Here is a 23,974-nt window from a genome sequence, read left to right as displayed (position 1 = left end):
CTTTTTCTTGATAGTTTACATTAACATTCTATTTTCCCTTTCTTTAACTGTTCTTTGATTCACTTTTACTGAACTCTAAAATCCTTATTTTCAGTTTTATTTCTATTTGTGTCAATTTTATAAGTTCTTCCTTATAATCTTACACCATCATAAACATCCTTTCTTAGCCACACTTGACTGACATTTTAGGGTTTTTCTTCCTTGAAGGAATAGATAGTTGTTGTAGACTATAATAATTCTTTAAAGACTTTAATAATTCATAGCTATGTACTGTCATACATATCATTGTTCCAAAGCTCTTCAACTCCACCTTTCCAGCTGAGTCACCCATGGTACCACAGACTTTGGTCTGGAACAACTCCCCTGATGAGCCACTGCCTCGCCAATACCCACCATGCAAAACACTGCAGGCTAGTTCTTTTAAACAATGTGGCAGTCACCCAATCCCCCTCTGCCTGTATGCTCCTAGACTAAGATGTGACCAAAACATGCTTTCCTTGTAGCTCTCTGCCTGTCGATGTACTCCCATTACTGCACAAGTTCTGAAACACAGAACTCAAACTTGTGCAGTTTGTAACACTTCCTATAAATAGGACACATGCATCTGTTACTTTCCACATGCTGTATGTTCCACTCAGCTGAGCTGATCTACCATAGCATATATTAAAAATCTTTGTTAGAATTTGAATACACAGAATAGCAAATCAGATTCTTCACCTGTCCCAAAATAAGAGTCAACTCCTGGAGGTTGAAAAAGAAAGGAGCACCTCTTTCTTCTCATCACCAAAACTCCCACATTACCGAAATCAGGATTCAGTGTATTTCAAAGCAGTACTATGGAGGCCTCTTATGATGCTTCATAAAAGAAAACAATTCAATTCAAGCTATGGAAACTAGTTTTAACCTCTCACCTCATAAACAGCTGCACATGCCCTCAGTATGTCCACTCTTGTTTTCAGGTTCAATTAAAAAGAATTAATTTAATCAGTGAATTTTAGTTAACTATTAAGTTAAGGAAAAGCTAGACTTTAGTTCAGCATTAACCCATAAAACTCTCATTCTCACCTGCTCTCAGAGCTGACCAAAACAGTAAATTTAAAATAAATTCAACAGAAAATGGTTCTAATAATCCCTAAGAAGTTTAAGGGTCATCTTAGCCTCAGCCTCGGTGTTGAGACATATTAACACATGCCTCCACTGCTAAAGCACATGGGGAAGAAAGGAGATAACAAGCAAACTCAATTGGAACAATACCCAAGTTATTTAATTAAAACAAAATTAGTGATAGCAAATACATTTATAAAACATCGTTCATAACCCAGTGATATCTTAAAGTGTTTCGCAGCCAAATAATTACTTTAAAAATGCAGTCACTATAGGAATGAAAATAAAAAGTTTAGGAAAAAATATTTTTTTTTGTGTACCTTCATAACTGTTACAGATGGTTTCAAAATATTATTGTGTTTCCAAACAAAAGCATATTTTCTAACACAACTCAGGAGCTTCATAGTATGACCTAAAACAAGAATTCTATAGGTACCATAAGTTTCAGGGACAAGAACTGAAGGCGTTCCAAGGTGACATGACTTACCCTTCAAATAAGTGGAAGGTATCAGAAGTTAATAAACAGTTTGATTTGGACAATATGCTGCAGGCTGGAAATATGAATGACTAAAGTAGATGAAACTGGGCAGTTTTGAGACCAGGTGATATTTAATTCAAGCTTTGCCTGCATCTGTTGAGAAAGGAAATTGAAGGCTAGAGAGATATTAATGACACTTGTTTGTTTTTAAATTGCTGCAGGTGCTCTCTAAAGGAAGTCGACATTTTCAAATATGGGGACTTTGACACAATGTGGGAGAGAGATTCTTGATGGTCCAATTAGATGTGGACTCTGGATTGAATAGCCTTTATTCATGCAGTATTTTTGTTGTATAATCTGATAAGTAGGAAGGTGATTAGATTAGATTCCTCTACAGTGTGGAAACAGGCCCTTCGGCCCAACAAGTCCACACCGACCCTCTGAACAGCAACACACCCAGACCCATCTCCTTCTGACTAATGCATCTAACACTATGGGCAATTTAACATGGCCAATTCACCTGAACTGCACATCTTTGGACAGCGGGAGGAAACCGGGGTACCCAAAGGAAGCCCACGCAGACAAGAAGAGAATGTGCACACTCCACACAGACAGTCACCCGAGGCTGGAATCAAACCTGGGTCCCTGGCAGTATGAGGCAGCAGTGCTAACCACTGAGCCACCGTGTCGCGCAGATTTGCTCACTTTTCTTGTGTCTTGCCAATATATCATAATAAGCATAGAGCACAGGTACAATAAAAGGAATAAAACTATTTCAATTTGTATGCTACTAGTGGGAGATGACTATGCATTCAACTGCAGGGTTGGATCCTTACCTTGCCTCATTCAAAATGCCATTCTTCAAGTTGCAGCTTCTGGGTAATTCAGCTACAAAATCATCACTGTCAAACTGAGCTCAATAATCATCTACCAGAAGCTGCTGGACAGTGAGCAATATTGAATGATTCTTTTTCCCTCCCTCTCTGAAATCTGGTAACACAAAAACCAATAACAAATGCAAGTAGTTTTACTGCTTTCATAACTGAGGTTACTTCATTTAAAGTAGTGACCAGGTCTGAGACCTTCCCAATATACATGACTCAGCATCAATGCATTTCATCATTGGAACCAGGCAGTTCCAATGGTACCTCATCCAATCTTTCTTCAAATAAATATAGTAATTACAGTAGAATAAAAAAAATCCATATATGTGGTCACAAACCAATGAAAATACTCAATTCTGCAATATGATTAGTTGATCATCCTTTATCCTAATACCTTTTATATTATTTTCACCCTGAGCTACACAGTAATGAGGATAATACTGTGCTCATTCAATAAATTGTGTCTGTCTAAAGCCTGCTTCCTCTTTGCAATAAAGCAATCTGCATATTTGCCAAACAATTACCATGAACTCCAGGTTAAACACATTATACAATCCTACAAAATCATCGTGGATGGGGAAAATGGAGAAAAATGCAAGAAGAATCAAATACAGTTAAGTTCAAGGTAATTAGCTCCTATGTTCAGCTTGCAGTTTTTACAAACAGACTTAAAATTGTCAAAAAAAAGCAATGAGAATGAAATGTTGACAATTCAGTGGGATCTCTAAAACCAAGTGAAAAGAATAGATTTACAGAGCTGAACCAAAAAATTCAAGTGGAGGACCTGTGAACTAAGCCAGGCAAAATGTTCAAATATCAAGAGACTCAATTAAAATGTTACAGAGCCCAATTCATGAAGATGGACTCTCCAATCATAGAGAAGCCTAGACAAACCTGTGTTAATTCAGTATTGATGAAACAAATAAAGGAATTGATAAAAATTAGTTCAGGAGGAAATGGATATATCTTGGAAAGTTAAAATCACAGAATATGGTGAAATTAATCAAACAGTAAATCGACATTTGACCTCATTCCTGAAAGTGCTAGTATTTTTAAAGTGACACATTCTTCAAGTAAGTGATTTTTGTTGAAAAATTTCCTTTTGTTTGCAGATGGACTACAGAATGATATCACTCATTTCATCAAATGCTTCACACAGTAAACATTTCCTCCACCCTCCCAAAGCAATAAGTTGATCCTCTAAATAAAGACAATGCCCCAGTAACAATAGCAGTAACAATTGTACGTAAAATCAAGTGGTCCTGACTAGTGCACCTATCAAGTAACCACGTGATTTATCCTTGTGGGATCATCAATACAGGATCTGTCCTGTAAACCACAGTATACAATGAGCATGGCCTAGAGGCAAACAGTCTATCCTTTTGTATACCTCAAGGCTTCAAGATTGACATGACAAGTGCGTGCGTATTACATTAACAAAGCATGTTATATTTTCAGTGCATGATATGTATAAAAAATGTATAAGGATTCTTTATGGTTTGATTTTGTATTAGGTGACTTGCTGGTCAGTACTGACCCCACATCCAGTTATTCTAAATAACTCGGCTGAAACAGCAGCATGAGAGGCAGAAGCCAGCAGCTTCAAACTTTTTGATTCCATTTGCAAGAGATAAAACAAGAGAGGGAGATGCTTGCCTCCATTAAATGGAGGTGGGAGGGGTCCACTGTCACTTCTTCAGCTTCTTGCTCACTTGATCTATTGCTTCTTTGATTCTGTTCAAAGACAAAGTGATTACAATACAGCTCATTTACCAAGACAAAACACAGAAAAGATATCTAAAAGTAATATTTATTCTGCAGAAAATGCTGGACTTGCTTATCAAATCTGGCAGCATCTGTGGAAAAGAGATTCAGAGTTAATGCTTCAGATTGATGAACTTTCAGAGTTCTGACTAAAGATTATTGAACTGAAATATTTACTCAGTTTCTCTCTCCACAGAGGCTGCCTTAACTGCTACTCTAGTACTTGCTCTTTTATTTCAGGTTTCTGTGTTAATTGGCTTTTGGTTTATTCTGTAAGTGGGTGTACCACTGAACTGAAAATGTGTTACTGGAAAAGCGCAGCAGGTCAGGCAGCATCCAAGGAGCAGGAGAATCGACCTGACCTGCTGCGCTTTTCCAGCAACACACTTTCAGCTCTGATACTCCAGCATCTGCAGTCTTCACTTTCTCCTAGACGGTGTACCACTGAAGTCCAGATAGGGATGAACTTTGACAACAAATCAGATAATTTGATGGACCCGGTACTTTCTGAGACAAACGATTCAGTGATCCACCAATTTTCAAAAAGCTTTATTAGATTCAACTTGACTAGGTATAGAGTCTTTTAAGCTGATAACTTACATGCTTCCCAATGCCTTAAATTTGTTGTGCAAATCCTATACAGCATTTTGTAATGACATCTGGTAATACTTCAACAATTAATACACTGACAGGATTTGCAATTTGGCCAGCCAGAATCAACAACTAAAAAGAGGTGTTAACTTTGGGGACAACTGGCCATGCTTAGGTTTCCCTGCTTGACGGCCAAGTTTGTCATTTGTTATACTCAAAGTTGATAGCCTGTTTCCCAGTTTCTGGGTAAGTAAATAATTTTGTAATAACTGAGGTAATAGATTTTCATTCAACAGAAGTATTATTGTCATAATTGGAAATATCTGCACTTAGCACTTGTCACGATTACACCTTCTCAGCATTTATATAATTGAATTTACCCCATTTATTTTAGGAGAAAAGCTTTAGGACAATTTAATTGCACAAACTTTATATGGAATACACTGCACAGCAACAGGCATTTCACTAATCTATATGTAAATCTGAGATAAATACGGAAAATACTGGAGTAGCTGATAGACTGTCATCTGTGGCGACAGAATCTAGTCAATGTATCAGGGTCAATGCACCTTCATCAGGACTCTGAAAGGTCATTAATCTGAAGGGTTAGCTCTGAATCTCTCTTCACAGATGTTTATTATCTACATGAGTCTCCTTTCATTTCTCTTGAAAACAAGAAGCTGCCTCAGTATTTCAGCTTTGCCTTTGGTTCCCTTTTGCTCTCATGTGATCCTCATAGTTTGTTTTTGAAAGTACCTAAATTATTTGCCTCAGCCACAGTTGTATTAAGAAAATTAGCATTCCAATCACTGACTGAAGTTTCTAATTTCTCTACTGGATTTATTAGTAACCATCAAGTGATTGTTACATTTTTCCTTCCAATCTATTCATAATTTTAGAAACCATGGTCAAGTCTCCTCTTTTCTTAGGAAAAAAGCTCAAACCTGTTACCTTTGTCATAGTTATAATCATTTAATTCTGGTGCCACTCTTGTACATCTTTTTATCATAAGGAAACCAGGAAAATTAAAGTACCCAAAGTGTGGCCCAACCAAGGTCTGATACAAATTTAGCATAACTTCACTATTTCATTCATCCATCTCAGACACTGAAACAGTCCTTATTTTTATGTTTTTAAGAAAGAATTTAACTATCACCTCTTGGCATTCAATGACATTACCATTTCTGAATCTCCCAGTATCAACATACTGGGAATTACAATTGACCAGAAACTGAGTTAGACTAACAATATAAATACGACTAACCAAATAAATATGAATCCCACACAACTAACTTGGCTCCTGATTCCTGTTCACCAACAACAAGGTATAAATCAGGAGTGTGATGGAATACTGACCACTTGCTTGGATGAGAGCAGCTCCAACAACATTCAAGAAGCTTGACATGATCCAATATAAAGCAGCCCACTTGATTGGCACCACATCCACAAATATAGGATTAAAGACAGCATTCCTGGCAGTGTGGAGAAACAGAGGGATCTGGGTGTGCAAGTACATAGATCCCTCAAAGTTGCCACCCAAGTAGATAGGGTTGTTAAGAAAGCATATGGTGTTTTGGCTTTCATTAACAGCCGCAAGGTTTTGCTGCAACTCTACAAGCCCCTGGTGAGACCACACTTGGAATATTGTGTACAGTTCTGGTCGCTCTACTACAGGAAAGGTACAGAGGCTTTGGAGAGGGTGCAAAGAAGGTTTACTAGGATGCCGCCTGGACTGGAGGGCTTGCCTTTATTATGAAAGGTTGAATAAGCTCGGACTTTTCTCTCTGGACAGGAGGAGGAAGAGAGGTGACCTGATCGAGGTGTACAAAATAATGAGAGGAATAGATGGAGTCAACAGCCAGAGACTTTTCCCCAGGGCAGGATGGATTGGTTCGAGAAGTCATAGTTTGAAGATATTAGGAGGAAGGTATAAAGGAGACGTCAGAGGTAGGTTCTTTATGCAGAGAGTAGTGAATGTGTGGAATGCGTTGCCAGCTGTGGTGGTGGAAGCAGAGTCATTGGGGACATTTAAGTGACTGCCAGACATGCACATGGAAAGCAGTGAGTTGAGGGGTGCATAGGTTAAGTTACTAAATTTTACATTAGGATTAAATCTTGGCACAACATCGTGGGCAAAGGGCCTGTTCTGTGCTGTACTTTTCTATGTTCTAAACATTCTCCTCCTCCACCTCAGATGCTCAGTCTCACACTGTGTATCATCTACAAGATGAACTATAGAAATACTCCATGGCTCCGTAGATAACATCTTCCAAACATTCAAATCTACCATCCAGAAGGGCAAGGGCAATAGGTACATGGGGACATCATCACCTGCAAGGTCCCCTCTAAGTTACAATCATCCAGACTTAGAAATATATAGTCATTCCTTCAGTGATACTTGGAAACCACACACCACCCCAATGGTATTACAGGTCTACCTACTGCAAATTAACTGCTGTAGTTCAAGAATACAGCTCACTATCATCTTCTGAAGGGTGACCTTATAGAGGGCTATAAAATCATAAGAGGCATGGACAGGGCGAATACCCAAGATCTTTGTTCTAGGGTCGGAGGTCCAAAACTAGAGGGCATGGGTTTAAAGTGAGACAGAAAAGATTTAAAAAGGACCTCTTGGGGATCATCTTCATGCAGAGGATGGTATTGTATGGAGCAAACTGCCAGAGGAAATGATGGAGGTGGGTACAATTACAGTATTCAAAAGGCATCTGGATGAGAATACGAATAGGAAGGGTCTAGAGGGATACAGGGCGAATGCTGGCAAATAGGACTTGGTCAGATTGGGATGTCTGGTTGGTGCAAATGAGTTGGACTGAAGGATCTGTTTCTGTGCTGTATGACTATGATTCTAGGGCAAATAGGAACAGTGCTAAAACAATGGCTCATCCAGCAATGGCTCCACATCTCACTAATGAATTTTTAAAAATCTCCGAAGATATATTTCTGAGTTTTGTTGACATTTTTAATTGTTTTGCTGACCTGCGATGCTGTTTTAATCATTTATTTACATTTATCCATTGATCTCTTTGCTTTTCTACATCTTTGTTTTTCTATATCTTTGCTTTGTATTTTATGTGGTGTAATTTATATTTCTCTTTTCCAACTAAAGTATTACCTTATTTATGTTTAAATGTATTTGCCACTAATAGTCCACTCTGTTTTCAACTTTCTTCTTGTATTAGGTTGCATTGTTTCTCAATATTTCTTAACATCAAATCTTTCACTAGACGTTAACTTAATATCCAAGTATGCAGTTGTTGAGTAATACTGTACCGTGTCAGTGGGACCCGCTCTTCGCACAAATTGACAAAGGCACTCAGCTGGTGACGAGCATATTCATACTGCAACAACAGAACCACAGATAAACAATTCTACATGGTGTCAACATCAGTTACAATAATGAGATGCTCTAAAATGATAAAGGAATTGAATACAAAAACAGAAGTTGCTGCAAAAACTCAACAGGACTGGCAGCATCTGTGGGAAGAAAGCAGAGTTAATGTTTTGAGTCTGGTGACACTTCATCAGAACTGTTAGCAGCTAGGAAAGGTGGTACTTATGCTGAAATTAAAGTTGGGGGGCCAAGAGAAGAGGCCTAGCATTACATCTCATTTTACGCTTGAAAACCCTGCAGCCTCTAGGACTCAACATTGAGTTCAATAAGTTGAGAGATTGATTCCATCCTTCCATGTTTTCTTTTACTCACTCCACACCTGATCCTGTTATAACATGGGTTGCTTTTAGCACAGTCACCTATTCACATTTACTCCTAGTCCCATTATCACATTATATGGGTTGTATTCAGTACAGCTTACATAGTTTCTCCTAATTTTAGTTCTTATTATCACTTATCTTTTCTTCTACCTTGGCCTGCTATCCATAATCTCCTGGTTAACCTATCCCTTTCATATCTCTCTCTGGACTCCAACCCTCCATACCCCCCAATCAACTTCAGTGTCAATGCCACTTTTTCCTAGCCGTTATCAGTTCTGATGAAGAGTCACCAGACTGGAAACATTAAGTCTGCCTTCTTCCCACAAATGCTGAGAGACCTGCTGAGTTTCACCAGCAATGTGTTTTTGTTTCAGATCTCCAAAATTTGCAGTTCTTTGTTTTATTTTAATGAATTGAGTAAATGGTAAACTTTGTACTTTTTTTGCTAACTATTCCATCCACAAATCCCAGCCCCATCCCTTGTAAACAAAAAAATATTTTCCAAACCAAATTGGAACGATAAACATAGATACACCAACAGGCAAACAAGAGGGAAACCAGAAGGCTGTTTATAGGATTCCATGGAGCTCAGCATTCAATTCTTTGTCTTTCATGGAATGCATCGATGATTTGGGCTTAAATGTGATGGAATGACGAAGAAGTTTGCATGATACAAACTTTAGCCCTGTGATTGATAGTGATTCTGTTGACTGTATGGAGAGATCAATAGATTGATCATTTGGGAAGAAAAGTGATAAATTTAAATCAATCTTGAGAAGAATTAAGTAATACATTTGAAGACAGCAAGCAAGACACAGGAATACATAATAAAAGATAGGATTTCAGACAGAAATGCAGAACAGATAAATAATATGATTAAGGCAACATACAATTGACTTGCATTTTGCCTTTGTTGATAAAGGGAAAATTATGCTTTGAATGGTATGAAACACAAGGTAAATAATGTGGAACTCAGTACTGACCAGAATAGTCTGCATTTAATGCCATACTTTATTAAGCTAACTGATCTCAGAGGGTTAGAGAGAGAAAAAATTCAATTTGAGTGCACTGTCCTACTCTTGGTCCAGTGACCCTGATTTAAAAGTGAATTTGAATGAGAAAAGGGGGACTAGAGAGGCAAGCAACAAAATTAACTAAAAAGAAAATCATACAAAAGTACAGATTCCAACAACTGGGGAAAAACAGAAGGAACAAAGGGTGAAAAAAATAGTAAGAAAGAGCTACAAAAAGACTACACAAAGAAATTAAGAGATTCAAAATCTCACAATATTTTAATAATTCAACGGATAACAATAAGGAAATAGCACACTGTTCAATAATTACTTTGTGTCAATGTTTACAGGAGAGGAATTAGTCAGCTGGCCAAATTAATTGTTAATGAGTAAGGGACAGGGACTCAACAAAATTGACCTAAAGAGAAAAATAATGAAGAAAATAATGGCACTAAATGGTAACAAATCCTTGGGGCCAAATGGCTTCTCTCCCAGGTTTTAAGATTAGAACAGACAGAAGGTTATTAATCTGAAAACTTAACCCTATTTTTCTCTCCCCTCAGATGGTTCCTGTTGAGTTTTTCCAGCATTGTCAATATTTTGCTTTTAAATAATCCCTCAAAGTGCTACTGATTTAGGAGACACACCTATAGACTGGAAACTGCACATGATACTCCAAAGAGTATCCACAGACCAGACAGACAGCTCATTAAAACGTCAACAGCAGAAAATAATCAAGTAGGTTAGACTACTTGCTCTTCTGTGTTGAGGAATGAAATACAAAAAAGGAGATGCCATGCTTCAGCTATACAAAAACCTGGTTAGAACACACTGGTAGTTCTGAGAGCAATTCTGGCTACCATACCTTATTAGGATACAGTAGCCTTGGAAGAAGTGGAATGTAGATTTATCAGAATGATTCTAAAATAGCAGATGCTCAAGGAAGAAAACAGCACAGGAACAGGCCATTTGACCCTCCAAGCTCGCACTGGCACACCCTGCCCTTCCATTCTAAAGATATCTTCACTTACAGGATCAGCATCCCTCTATTCCCTTCCTATTCGTGAATTTGCCAAGACGCTTCCTGAATGCTGCTATTGTGTCTGCTTCCACCACCTGCTCTGGCAGCGTGTTCCAGACACTCACCATTCTTTATGTGAAAACTTGCTTTGCACATCTTTTTTAACACACCCCACCACCTCCCCCCAACCCCCCAAGCCCCCACCCTGGTCCTGTGTCCCTATTAATTGACCCTTGCACTCTGGGAAAAAGCCTCATACTTTCCACTTTATCCATGCTATTAACAATCTTATCAACTTCTTTCAGGTCACCCCTCAGATCCTTCTGTGTTCCAGTGAAAACAAACCCAGTCTATCCAACCTTTCTTCATAGCTAAAATTTCCCATGCCAGGCAACATCCAGATGAACTGTTTCTGTATCATCTCCAAAGCATCCACATCCTTCTGGTAGTGTGGTGACCAGAACCGTACGCAATATTCCAACTGTGGCCTAACTAAAGTTCTATAAAGTTGCAGCATAACTTGCTTATCCTTACACACAATGCCATTTCCAATGAAGGCAAGCATGCCTTAGGCCTTTTTTGTGACCTTACTGCCACCTTCAATGATCTGTAGACCAGCACATACAGATCCCTCTACATAACAACACTCCCAAAGATTCTGCCATTCACTGCATAATTTCCACCTGTACTTGACCTTCCAAAATGCATCATCTCACATCTTTTCGGATTACATTCCAACTGCTATGTTTTCTGCCCATGTTTCCAATTGATCCATATCGTGCTGTATCCTCTGACAATTCTCATCACTATTTGCAACTCCACCAATCTTTGTATCATCCATAAACATACTAATTAGACCAGTCACGTTTTCCCAAATCATTTATGTAGACTATGAACAGCAGAGGTCTCAGCACTGATCCCTGTGAAACACCAGTAGTCACAACTCTCCATTCTGAAAAGAATGCTTCCACTGCTACCCTCTGTCTCCTTTGACTAAACCCGTTCTGTATCAATCTTGCCAGCTCATCTGATGCCATGTTACTTTACCTTTTGTACCAGTCTATGAGGGACATTGTCAAAGGCTTTACCAAAATCCATGCAGACAACATCAACCTCTTTTCCCTCAATCATCTTCGTTACCTCCTCAAAAAAAACTCAATCAAGTTAGTGAGACGTGACCTCGCCCAACAAAACCATGCCATCTATCGCTAATAAATCCATTTGCTTCTAAATGCGCCTAGATCTTGTCCCTGACAATCTTTTCCAATAATTTCCCTGCCACTGACATGAGGCTCACAATCCTGTAATTTCCTGGATTATCCCTGCTACCCTTCTTAAACAATAGGACAACATTGACTATTCTCCAGTCTTGTGGGACCTCACCTGTGGCTAAAGAGGATATAAAGATGTCTGCCAATGCTTCAGCAATTTGTTCTCTTGCCTCCCTCAATAGTCTGGGATAGATCCCATTGGGACCCAGGAACTTATCTTGAATCATAGAAACCCGACAGTGTGGAAACAGGTCACTTGGCCCAACAAGTCCACACTGACCCTCCAAAGAGTAACCCACCCAAACCCTATTGCTCGAGATTTACTCCTGATTAATGGTCCTACCTTATACATCCCTGAACACTGTGGGCAATTTAGCATGGCCAATTCACCTAACCTGCACATCTTTGCATTATGGGAGGAAACCGGAGCACCCAGAGGAAACCTACGCTGACATGGGGAGAATGTGCAAATTCTACACAGGCAGTCGCCCAAGGCTGGAATCGAATCCAGGTCCCTGACGCTGAGAGGCAGCAGTGTTAACCACTGAACTACATTAATATTTTTTAAGACACATAACACCACTTCCTTTTTAAAAGCAACTTGATGGTCCTGAGATTCAGACTTATTTCTAGATTTAGAACATAAAACATAGAACGTTACAGCGCAGTACAGGCCCTTCTGCCCTTGACGTTACGCCGACCTTAGAAATTAATCTGATGCCCATCTAACCTACACCATTCAATTATTATCCATATATATGTCCAATGCCCATTTAAATACCCTTAACGTCGGCAAGTCTACTACTGTTGCACGTAGGCCGTTCCACACCCCTACTATTCTGAGTAAACAAACTACCCCTAATATCTGTCCTAAATCTATCACCCCTCAATTTAAAACTATGTCCCCTTATGTTAGCCTTCACCATCCGAGGAAAAAGGCTCTCACTGTCCACTCTATCTAACCCTCTGATTACCTTATATGTCTCGATTAAGTCACCTCTCAACCACCTTCTCTCCAATGAAAACTGCCTCAGTCTCCTCATAAGACCTTCTTTCCATACCAGGCAACATCCTAGTAAATCTCCTCTGAATCCTTTCCAAAGCTTCCACATCTTCCCTATAATGCGGTGACCAGAACTGCCCATAATACTCCAGGTGCGGCCTTACCAGTGTCTTGTACAGCTGAAGCATGACCTTATGGCTCCGAAACTCAATCCCCTACCAATAAACGGCAACACATCATATGCCTCCTTAACGACCCTATCAACCTGGGTGGCAACTTTGAGGGATTTATGCACCTGGACACTGAGATCTCTCTGTTCATCTACACTGCCAAGACTTTTACCATTAGCCCAGTACTTTGCATTCCTGTTACTTCTTCTGAAGTGAACTACCTCCATTTGCCACCTCTCAGCCCAGCTCTGCATCTATGTCCCTCTGCAACCCACAATATCCTTTGGCACTATCCACAACTTTGCCTACCTTACTGTCATCTGCAAATTTGCTAACCCATCTTCTACGTCGACCTCCAGATCAGTTATAAAAATGAGTAACAGCAGTGGCCCCAAACAAATCCTTGCAGCATACCACTGGTACATGAGCTCCAGGCTGAACATTTCCCATCAACCACTCTGTCGTCTTTCAGCTAGCCAATTTCTGATTCAAACCGCTAAATCACCTTCAATCCCAAAACTTCTTAGTTTATGCAATAGCCTACCGTGTGGAACCTTATCAAATACCTTAATGAAGTCCATGTACACCACATCAACCACCTTACCTTCATCCACCTGTTTTGTCACCTTCTCGAAGAACTCAGCAAGGTTAGTGAGGCATGACCTACCCTTCACAAAACTATGTTGATTATCTCTAATCAAATTATTCCTTTCCAGATGATTATAAATCCTCCCTCTTATAACCTTTGCCAACATTTGTGTCATCGATAGTCACAGGTGAGGTGCCAGTGGCGCCACTGTTTAAAAAAGGTGGTAAGGACAAGCCAGGGAACTACAGACCGGTGAGCCTTACCTCGGTGGTGGGCAAGTTGTTGGAGGGAATCCTGAGGGACAGGATGTACATGTATTTGGAAAGGCAAGGACTGATTAGGGATAGTCAACATGGCTGTATGCATAGGAAATCATGTCTCACAAACTTGATTGAGGTTTTTGAAGGAGTAACAAAGAGGATTGATGAGGGCAGAGCGGTAGATGTGATCTATATGAACTTCAGTAAGGCATTCGACAAGTTACTCCATGTGAGATTGGTTAGCAAGGTTAGATCTCATGAAATACAGGGAGAACTAGCCATTTGGATACAGAACTGGCTCAAAGGTAGAAGACAAGAGGGTGGTGGTGGAGGGTTGTTTTTCAGACTGGAGGCCTGTGACCAGTGGAGTGCCACAAGGACTGATGCTGGATCCAATACGTTTCATGATTTATATAAATGATTTGGACGTGAGCATAAGAGGTATAGTTAGTAGGTTTGCAGATGACATCAAAATTGGAGGTGCAGCAGACAGCGAAGGAGGTAACCTCAGAATACAACAAGATCTTGATCAGATGGGCCAATGGGCTGAGAAGTGGCAGATGGAGTTTAATTTAGATAAACGGGAGGTGCTGCGCTTTGGGAAGGCAAATCTTAGCAGGACTTATACACTTAATGGTAAGGTCCTGGGGAGTGTTGCTGAACAAAGAAACTTTGGAGTGCAGGTTCATAGCTCCTTGAAAGTGGAGTCGCAGGTAGATAGGATAGTGAAGGTGGTGTTTGGTATATTTTTCTTTATTGATCAGAGTATTGAGTACAGGAATTGGGAGGTCATGTTGCAGTTGTATAGGACATTGGTTAGGGCATTGTTGGAATATTGAGTGCAATTCTCGTCATCTTCCAATCGGAAAGATGTTGTGAAACTTGAAAAGGGTTCAGAAAAGATTTACAAGGACATTGCCAGGGTACCAACCCATGCTGCAAGTTCACCCATCTTACTCTGGATGCTCCTGGCATTGAAGTACATGCATTTTAAACCAACATCTTGATTGCCGGTGCCCTCTCGCGATCTTGTAAATCTATCCCTGACCTCACTACCCTGAACCTCCTGTACATTGTAACTACAATTCAGGTTCCCATCCCCTTGCTGCATTAGTTTAAAGACATTTCTTTTAGATTGGCACCTCACCTGTGACTATCGATGACACAAATGTTGGCAAAGGTTATAAGGGGGAGGATTTATAATCATCTGGAAAGGAATAATTTGATTAGAGATAATCAACATAGTTTTGTGAAGGATAGGTCATGCCTCACTAACCTTACTGAGTTCTTCGAGAAGGTGACAAAACAGGTGGATGAAGGTAAGGTGGTTGATGTGGTGTACATGGACTTCATTAAGGTATTTGATAAAAGAAATGTTTACAGGGATATGGACCAAGCACAAGCAGGTAGCACTATTTTTGGATTATGGTTGGCATGGACTGGTTAAACCAAAATGAGGCAAAATTATTTCTGCTCATTGGGGAACATAGGACCATGGAGCAAGGTCCAAAAAAAAAAGCCAACTTTTACAGGTGTGAAATTAAGACATACATCTACACTCAAAATATGGTAGAAATTTGGAACTGGCAATTGCTGAGTCAATTGTTGATTTTAAATTTGTTAAGGGATATGGAGCAATGGTGGTCAAATGGAGTTAAGCCACAGATCAGTCTAGATCTTACTAAGTGACTGAACAGACTTGAGGGACTCATGGCTGTGTTCTATTTGCAGGTTGTTTTTTGCTGGTCAGTCACTAAATTCCAGTGTCACAGCATACCTCCTGCTTGTGCCAGTCAAAGCACTCAACTCGGAAATATTCCACTGCAGCATAATAGTTTTCCTTCTCCGTGAGGTGCTGTTTAGTTGCATGGATACGTTCAGCTTGTTCCTCAGAATCTGTAGCCAGTTTAACGATCTCCTGTACTGTCTGGCGGATCAATTCCCTTGTCTGTAATGTAATAAATTTGTTAGTTACACCCCAACCACCTTAGAAGGGATTGACTGTGACTAAATCTATTATTTTACTCCCCTTTCAACCAAATCAACCATGTAAATTGCTGAGGGCTCAGGGGATTGTCTGGTATTAGCAACTTCATACTGCAAAGTAGGTCGGCATCAAAAGCCCACAGCCAGGCAGCTCCAAGTTCTATCACGACCCAATCCATCACCAAATGATAATATTCAGTCACTTGTTGCAAAGAGACCAGAGCAAACGAGTACCAGAAGGGGAAGATCCCATTTGTTCAGTTACCTCAAGGAGCTTGTCCAACTCTTTCTGAAGCTTTGCTGTCTCCTCAGGGTCCTTGGCAGCTTTGATCTGATTCTGAAGGATAGCAACAGGTACATCACACTGTGCCACAGCCTCCATTCTGGCAATTGACACACTGGGTATCCACCAGAACCTGTGGGACAAACAATCACTAGATGACCCTCAACTTCCACAAGATGACATAGGGCTCACCAATCCAAGAGGAAAGCCCAAACAGTCTCAACAAATATCCAGCCGGCTTTTGAACATGATGGTAATTAAGACAAGATGCTCAATGCAAAGACCCTAATCAGAACTGGGTCAAAGAAGAGTAGCTGAGATTAAATTGTAATCTTTTGTAATTTTCAATGTCCACAGTAGAATTTTGTCATGTTAAATAGCTTTTTTTTTAGAAAAACAGATTGTGAATACATTGAATATAACTTCGAACCAGGCTTAGTCACTAGCTCCCACACTGTGCACACAGCTTAATGAGAACATTGACAATGCTTAAAGAAAGGGGTGGATTTATGTAGAATGTCCCTCAACCTCAGTATATTCCAAAGTATTTTAAAATTAAGTAAGTATTTTTTGAAGTGTAGTTTTTGTTGTGGGAAACAGCAGGCAATTTGCACACAGATAATCAACAGCAAACTCTTTTGGTGATGTTGATTTACGGATAAATATTAATGGGGACACAAGATGCCACTGGCAAGGCTGGAAAGCACCACTTTCAAACAGATACTAATGCACAGATGTTGAATTGCTTAAGTGAAATATTCTGACACTTTGGAATCTGGCTGGTGAGCAGAGAAAAAAGCAAAACTGAAAGCTTAACATTTACATATTGTAACTACAGATCACCAAAGAAAATATTTAAAATTATGACAGAATGTGTGATAAACATGCAATGGGCGGCACAGCGGTTAGCACTCACAGCGCCAGTAGACCTGGGTTCAATTCCCACTTCAGGCAACTGTCTGTGTGGAGTTTGCACATTCTCCCGGTGTCTGCATGGGTTTCCTCCGGTTTCCTCCCACAGTCCAAAAATGTGCAGGTTAGGTGAAGGGGTAAATGTAGGGGAATGGGTCTGGGTCTGGGTCTGGGTGGGTTGCGCTTCGGCAGGTCGGTGTGGACTTGTTGGGCTGAAGGGCCTGTTTCCACACTAAGTAATCTAATCTAATCATCTCTCATATGTCTAAACACAAGATAATAGCAAGGTCACAGGCATAATGTTACTATCTCTAAAGGGAGAATTCAAACCATGATCCCTCTGAAGATGAGTCACTGGACTTAAAACAACTCTGATTTCTCTCCATAGATGCTGCCAGACCTGTTGAGCTTTTCCAGCAACTTCTGTTTTTCTTGTCCTTGATCCCTTTGTCTCTGTTAGAAACCAGGCACCCACCACTTGATCATATGTCATCACTAGGATATCAGTCAAATGTCACTGTGAATGTGAAATGGGAACATTGCTATTCAATCCTGTCTGTCCCATTTGAATTCTACTGATCACTAGCAGCATCAATATAGCTAAATCAGACATTAATCATTTAACTTTATGTAAAATATCTCAACAGTTTGTTTAGTTAGTCAGCACTTTTGAACTCAAATATACATTGCACTGTGTAGTTGATTTTAATACATAGGTGCTGAGAGGTTGTTTCCCTTTATGGAAGGGTCAAAGACCAAAGGTCATAATCCTAGAATAAGAGGCCATTCACTTAAGCAGTGATGAGAAGGAATTTCTTCACTCTGAGGACAGTGAATCTAGAATGAATTCCTACAGTATCAAAACAGGCCATTTGACCCAACAAGTCCACATCGACCATCTGAAGAGTATCCCACCCAGATCCATTCCCATTCCCCTACTCTAGAGATTTCCCATGACTAATGCACCTAACCTACAAATCCCTGAACATTATGGACAATTTAGCATGGCCAATTGGCAAGTTTTTAATCAGTAAAGAAATCATTGTTTATAAGGTAATGGTAGGAAGGTTTACTCGAGGATTATCAGATCAGCTATGATCTGTCTGAATGACAGAGCAGAGTCGACGGGCCGAATGGCCTGCTTCAGCTTAAGGAGCTGTCTTTCAGAAACGTAGATAGGCAGGATGCTTGAAGAACACTGCAAGCCAGGCAGCACCAGGAGGTGGAGAAGTCGATGTTTCGAGTGTAACTTTTTGGATTTCAGCATCTACAGTTTTTTTTGTCTGTAACTAAGTCTTTCACTAATACTAGGGAGCGCCACGTCAAGTCGCAATTTTAAAACTGAGCTTGATAAAATGTTCTATAGACTAAAGGTAGTCTCAGTATGCAGAGTTAAATCGCAGATCTGCCATTGAATGCTGGCAGGGAGTAACCTTCCTGTTCCCATCTTGTGCAGCATTGTCCCAAACTCCACCCTCAGCACTGAGGCAAATCCTTTTATATTATACAACCTGAAACTCCACCTTACCTCTATATCAACAATCTACTTTCAACTTTTGTAAGCTCACACAACCAAAGGAAAGTTGCAAACTCCGGTGACACTCTCTTTGCACCACTTTCCCAGGACAACAGCCCGTGACAAACAGGTGACCATCCCAAACCCACAATGCACCACGCACAAGGCGGGGATAGACCACTTTATCCGTGACGTCATCGTGCCGCCATTTTCGATCACATGACTGTTCCGGGGTCTTCAAGAAGAGAGCATACGATCAATAAAGTGGGTGAGGAATCCAAATATATTGATTTATTTACGAATAATTGTAACTACAAAAAAGTTGCATTTTAGATGTCCACCATATGTAATTATTTTTACGTGACAAGACCTATTTTTATATTACTGAAATGAAAAATGGGATTAAATTTACTTTGTGAAATATTTCACTTTTACTTTTATTTAAGTCAACAAACCATGATAAACAATATTGGAGTTCTCACCAAGTCAATTTCGAGTAGAAAGGTTGATATAAAGATAGCGAACCATGGACAAGAATATGTGTTTGGAAGATGTTAAATATGGACACAGGTTCCTTTTAGTTCAAGTTAAAACACATCAACTAAATTTAAAGAAGGCACTAAATCCAAATAATGGAACAGATTCACACCATCACAGGATCTCTACAATGTGGACAAAGGCCATTCTGCCAATTCACATCAACCCTCCAAAAAGCATCCCAACCAGACCCAAACCCCTTACCCTATCCCTGCAACCCTGCATCTCCCATGATTAATCCACGAACCTGCACATTTTTGGATTGTGTGAGGAATGTTAAACAGACATGAGATTATGTAAACTCCACATGGACAGTCACCCAAGGGTGAAATTGAATCCCAGTCCCTGGCAGTTTGAGGCAGCAGTGCCAACCACTGAGCTACTATGCCATCTCAAATCATGAATGACTAAAATGTATGGAATGATTCTATTTAGCAATAAACAATGTGGGGATGAGATGGGTTGCATTTGAGCCTGTATTTATCCACAATGGAAGTAATAACAACGTTTGCATGTTCAAGGCAATTGGACAAGTTAACTACTATCAGCAGGAAGAGAACTTGAAAATGACTACTTCAAAGCCACAATTTGCCAAGTGGCAGGTAGGCATCAATACCTTCCCTGCTATTGGGAAAATACCAATAGAGACAAGTTAGAGAAAGACATGATGCCTTCCTTCCCGTCCAACCTCATTTTAAGCTTCCCTACTTCCTACCTGCCAACCCAATCCAATTCAAATTCTATGGGAGAAGCAACACCTAATGGAATTAGGCTTTAGTTTCTGATAGTTTGTTGGTCTAGGACTGCCCTCTTGGAAATGCGAAATAAGGAGCCCCTCCACTGTGCAACCTGTTCCCCCCCCCCCCCCCCCCCAAACCATACCTGTTCCCCATTAACGGCACACTTATTCAGTGGCATGGTGAGCATGTAGGATTCAAGTCCTACCTGTTCCAGAGATATGTCACTAACATAGCTGAACAGGTCAATTAAAGATACCAATAATGGCCTGGTGATTTCCAAAACCCTCATGGAAATGGAGGAGTAGCTGACAAAAAGGCACTTAACTCTGAGTCATCCTGAGGCAGTGAGGAAAACCTCAGTTCCACTTGTTTTGCAGTTTTCTAAATGTTCTCCTTTATTGCATTTAGCCTAATTTTTTTGTGTTGACTGGTAATATGGCCTATGCCATCTTTGAGGCACAGTTTCCCAAAGATTGAAAGCCATTCTATTTGTACTTTGTTTATTCAACCATCGTCTCTTTAATTGGGTTGTATGATCCATGACTTTTTCATTATCTGCGAAATAGCTAATGTTCTTCAGTGGTTTTTGACTTGCTTATAAAAGTTTATGAGCCTGATCTGCAAAATAATTTCCACATAAACTGAAAAAAAAAGTTATTGTTGTCAAAATCCTGATATAACCTCTTCATAACCCTTTAACCCATTAGTAATTTAAAAATCTGTTTCTTTCTTCCTTAAATTTATTTGTTATCCATTCACAGGGTAGAGAATTGCATAGATTCAGAACCATTTGAGATATGTAATTCCTCCCTATCTGTTTTATATTTGCCAAACCTTAGTCTAAAGCCATGACTTCTCATTCTAGATTGCTCCAGAAAGGGAAACATCCACTCTACACTGACATTGTCAAGCCCTTTTAATATCTTATACACCCCAATTAGATCTCCTCTTATTTTTCTAACTCGAGCAAGTATAGGCCCAGATTGCCCCATGAGACTAACCTTTCACCTCTGGAATTAATGTAGTGAACATTCACTGAACTGCCTCCAATGCAATTTCATGCTTCCACAAATAAGAGGACCAAACCTGTGGACGTTACTCCAGATGCATTCTCACCAATGCTTCAAACAATTGCAACAACATTTCTCTACTTTTATACGCTATTCCTTTAGCAAGGTGGGCTCTTCCTTCCATCCAGAAGTGTTAAAACACCAAATGAAATGAAGAAGTCATGGATGCAAAAGACTTGAAAGGGAAGCAGCCAGATTCATTGAGGCTAATTTAATGCAGTGCCGATGGAGCTTCAATGATCCACTAAGATCTGGAAATTTAAGTGGCAACAAAAATGAGGCTGGGAAGTGAGGCCAATTTAGACACCAGTGTGCACACCAACCAAGAAGGTTGAGTTTGTGTAGTTCTTCCTGACATTGTCAGATCAAGTGACCAATTGGCTCATAGAGATGCAGTTCTCACAGATTGATGAGGCATACACAATGAAAGTGCTTCATTGAGGAGTGCATATCTCATGTGATCGTCATGCTGGAATGGATGAGCAAGGTGTCTTTCTCATAGATCAGTCTCTCTTCATCCTGTAAAAGGTAGCACTTCATTTGCAGAGATATTTTGGGCTAATGGAAGTGTGCTGTAGCACCGTTCATGATTCCTTTGGAGGATGGCCTTACCTTCCTGTCTGTATCATGTAGTAACTCCCACTTCTTTGTAAGTTCATTACCTTGTTTGTGTACTTTTGTTTGTGTCTGATGTCATATTTTGTTAGTTTAAAAAAACCCTTGTTTCCAGTCAAGTAGACTGTGGAATTGCCTCTCCTTCATTTTCAATCTAGCTACTAAAGAAATGAAGCGTGATATCTAGGTGCTACATAAAGCAAATTTTTTTTTTAAATTGTAACAGACTGAAGGAGGTTAAAGAGGTAGGGAGTTGTAATCTCTCTTTTCTTGGTTGTAACATTAAATATGGTGACCATATTTAATCCATTGGCCTTCATGTCTCCTTGATGGGTTAACACTAGCTGCATCTTAATGTGTCCCAAACCCTGCACTTTCTCTTTAGTATCTCCTAAACAATCTCTTCAGAGGCGTTAAAACTTACATCTAGAGTAGGTGGTACTTGAACTTGGGGTTCCTGGCCCAGAAGTAGGAACACTTCCCATTGCAGGTTTTCTGCTGCTGAAACATTTGCAGTGCTCTTGGATCAATAATTTATCTACAATTATCTTTCCAGGTCAGTTCCTTTATGCAAATGTCAGACTGTTTGCTCTCTTATATTTTAAAACAAGCTAGTGTTCAAAGCTTGATTCTCAACTTGCTCACAGTTATAGAGTCATAGAGATGTACAGCATGGAAACAGACCCTTTGGTCCAACTTGTCCATGCTGACCAGATATCCCAGCCCAATCTAGTCCCATCTGCCAGCACCCGGTCCATGTACCTCCAAACTCTTCCTGTTCATATACCCATCCAAATGCCTCTTAAGTGTTGCAATTGTACCAGCCTCCACCACATCCTCTGGTAGCTCATTCCATACACGTACCACCCTCTGCGTGAAAAGGTTGCTCCTGAGGTCTCTTTTATATCTTTCCCCTCTCACCCTAAACCTATGTCCTCTAGTTCTGGACTCCCCCACCCCAGAGAAAAGACTTTGTCAACTTATCCTATCCATGCCCCTCATAATTTTGCAAACCTCTATAAGGTCACCCCTCAGCCTCCGATGCTCGAGGGAAAACAGCCCCAGCCTGTTCAGCCTCTCCCTCTAACTCAAATCCTCCAACCCTGGCAACATCCTTGGAAATCTTTTCTGAACCCTTTCAAGTTTCACAACATCTTTCCGATAGGAAGGAGACCAGAATTGCACGCAATATTCCAACAGTGGCCTAACCAATGTCCTGTACAGCAGCAACATGACCTCCCAACTCCTGTACTCAATACTCTGACCAATGAAGGAAAGTATACCAAATGCTGCCTTCACTATCCTATCTACCTGCGACTCCACTTTCAAGGAGCTATGAACCTGCACTCCAATGTCTCCTTGTTCAGCAACACTACCCTACACCGTACCATTAAGTGTATAAGTCCTGCTAAGATGTGCTTTCCCAAAATGCAGCATCTCACATTTATCTGAATTAAACTCCATCTGCCACTTCTTAGCCCATTGGCCCATCTCGTCCAGATCCTGTTGTAATCTGAGGTAACCCTCTTTGCTGTCCACTACACCTCCAATTTTGGTGTCATCTGCAAAATTACTAACTGTACCTCTTATGCTCGCATCCAAATCATTTATGTAAATGACAAAAAGTAGAGGGCCCAGCACCGATCCTTGTGGCACTCCACTGGTCACAGGCCTCCAGTCTGAAAAACAACCCTCCACCACCACCCTCTTGTCTTCTACCTTTGAGCCAGTTCTGTATCCAAATGGCTAGTTTTCCCAGTACTCCATGAGATCTAACCTTGCTAATCAGTCTCCCATGGGGAACCTTGTCAAACACCTTCCTGAAGTCCATATAGATCACATCTACTGCTCTGCCTTCATCAGTCCTCTTTGTTACTTCTTCAAAAAACTCAATCAAGTTTGTGAGACATGATTTCCCATGCACAAAGCCACGTTGACTATCCCTAATCAGTCCTTGCCTTTCCAAATCCAAATAAAAAATGAGTAAAACAAAGAAAGAACAGTGATGGTCTCAACAGTGTACTCTTTGGCGACAGTTGAAATTAATTGTTTGTTTGGAAAGGTACTCATCTGCTGTCCTCATGTCTCATTCCACTCTTGTCAATGGAGAGTACACATTGTAAAACAGAGATCATCTCTTCTAATTATTTTGAATCATGAGCAACAGACAGAATTTTGCACTCTCAATAATTTGTGATATCCAAGTTACCCTGCTGTAACCTCTGAAGTATATGGAGTGTGAGGACTATAGGCATGACAAATGTCTCATTATAAATCAGCAGTCATTTCTAACACTGAGATATATTTGTTCAAAATATCGCAGAATAAATTCTTGCCAATCTTTGATACAAGTACTCATGGATTTGAGCACATTCTTCATATAACTTTTGTGCATTTCAAATCTTATTTAGGGGGTGGCACGGTGGCCCAGTGGT

At 40.2% G+C, this 23,974-nt stretch overlaps 1 protein-coding gene across 3 annotated transcripts; it reads right to left on the bottom strand.

Annotated features, from left to right (window-relative positions):
- Window positions 1-1,242: 1,242 nt before the first annotated feature.
- On the bottom strand, window positions 1,243-18,727 carry LOC140466955 (legumain-like). 3 transcript variants are annotated; one of them, XM_072562830.1, is made up of 6 exons: window positions 18,590-18,720; window positions 17,462-17,578; window positions 16,132-16,282; window positions 15,658-15,828; window positions 8,113-8,180; window positions 1,243-4,200 (listed from the first exon to the last, which is right to left on the bottom strand). In XM_072562830.1, the coding sequence occupies exons 3-6, from the start codon at window positions 16,246-16,248 to the stop codon at window positions 4,155-4,157; spliced, it is 402 nt and encodes a 133-aa protein (XP_072418931.1). In that variant the 5' UTR covers window positions 16,249-16,282; window positions 17,462-17,578; window positions 18,590-18,720; the 3' UTR covers window positions 1,243-4,154. The 3 variants fall into 3 exon arrangements, with proteins under 3 accessions (XP_072418931.1, XP_072418930.1, XP_072418929.1); XM_072562829.1 differs by lacking the exon at window positions 17,462-17,578 and having other exon boundaries at window positions 18,590-18,727; XM_072562828.1 differs by lacking the exons at window positions 17,462-17,578; window positions 18,590-18,720 and adding an exon at window positions 17,066-17,221.
- Between the last annotated feature and the right edge of the window lie 5,247 nt (window positions 18,728-23,974).

This window comes from Chiloscyllium punctatum, chromosome 44, assembly GCF_047496795.1.
Source record: "Chiloscyllium punctatum isolate Juve2018m chromosome 44, sChiPun1.3, whole genome shotgun sequence".
Classification (NCBI taxonomy): Eukaryota; Metazoa; Chordata; class Chondrichthyes; order Orectolobiformes; family Hemiscylliidae; genus Chiloscyllium; species Chiloscyllium punctatum.
The sequence above is the reverse complement of the archived record's forward strand: the minus strand, read 5'-3'. Positions and strand labels throughout refer to the sequence as shown.

Coding starts and splice junctions, on each gene's coding strand:
- LOC140466955 (XM_072562828.1), bottom strand. CDS start 17,127: ATGTGCAAACTCCACACAGACAGTTGCCTGAAGTGGGAATTGAACCCA. Junction 15,829..16,131: donor AGTTGGACAAGCTCCTTGAG/GTAACTGAACAA, acceptor ATTACATTACAG/ACAAGGGAATTGATCCGCCA. Junction 8,181..15,657: donor TTGACTGGCACAAGCAGGAG/GTATGCTGTGAC, acceptor CTGTTGTTGCAG/TATGAATATGCTCGTCACCA.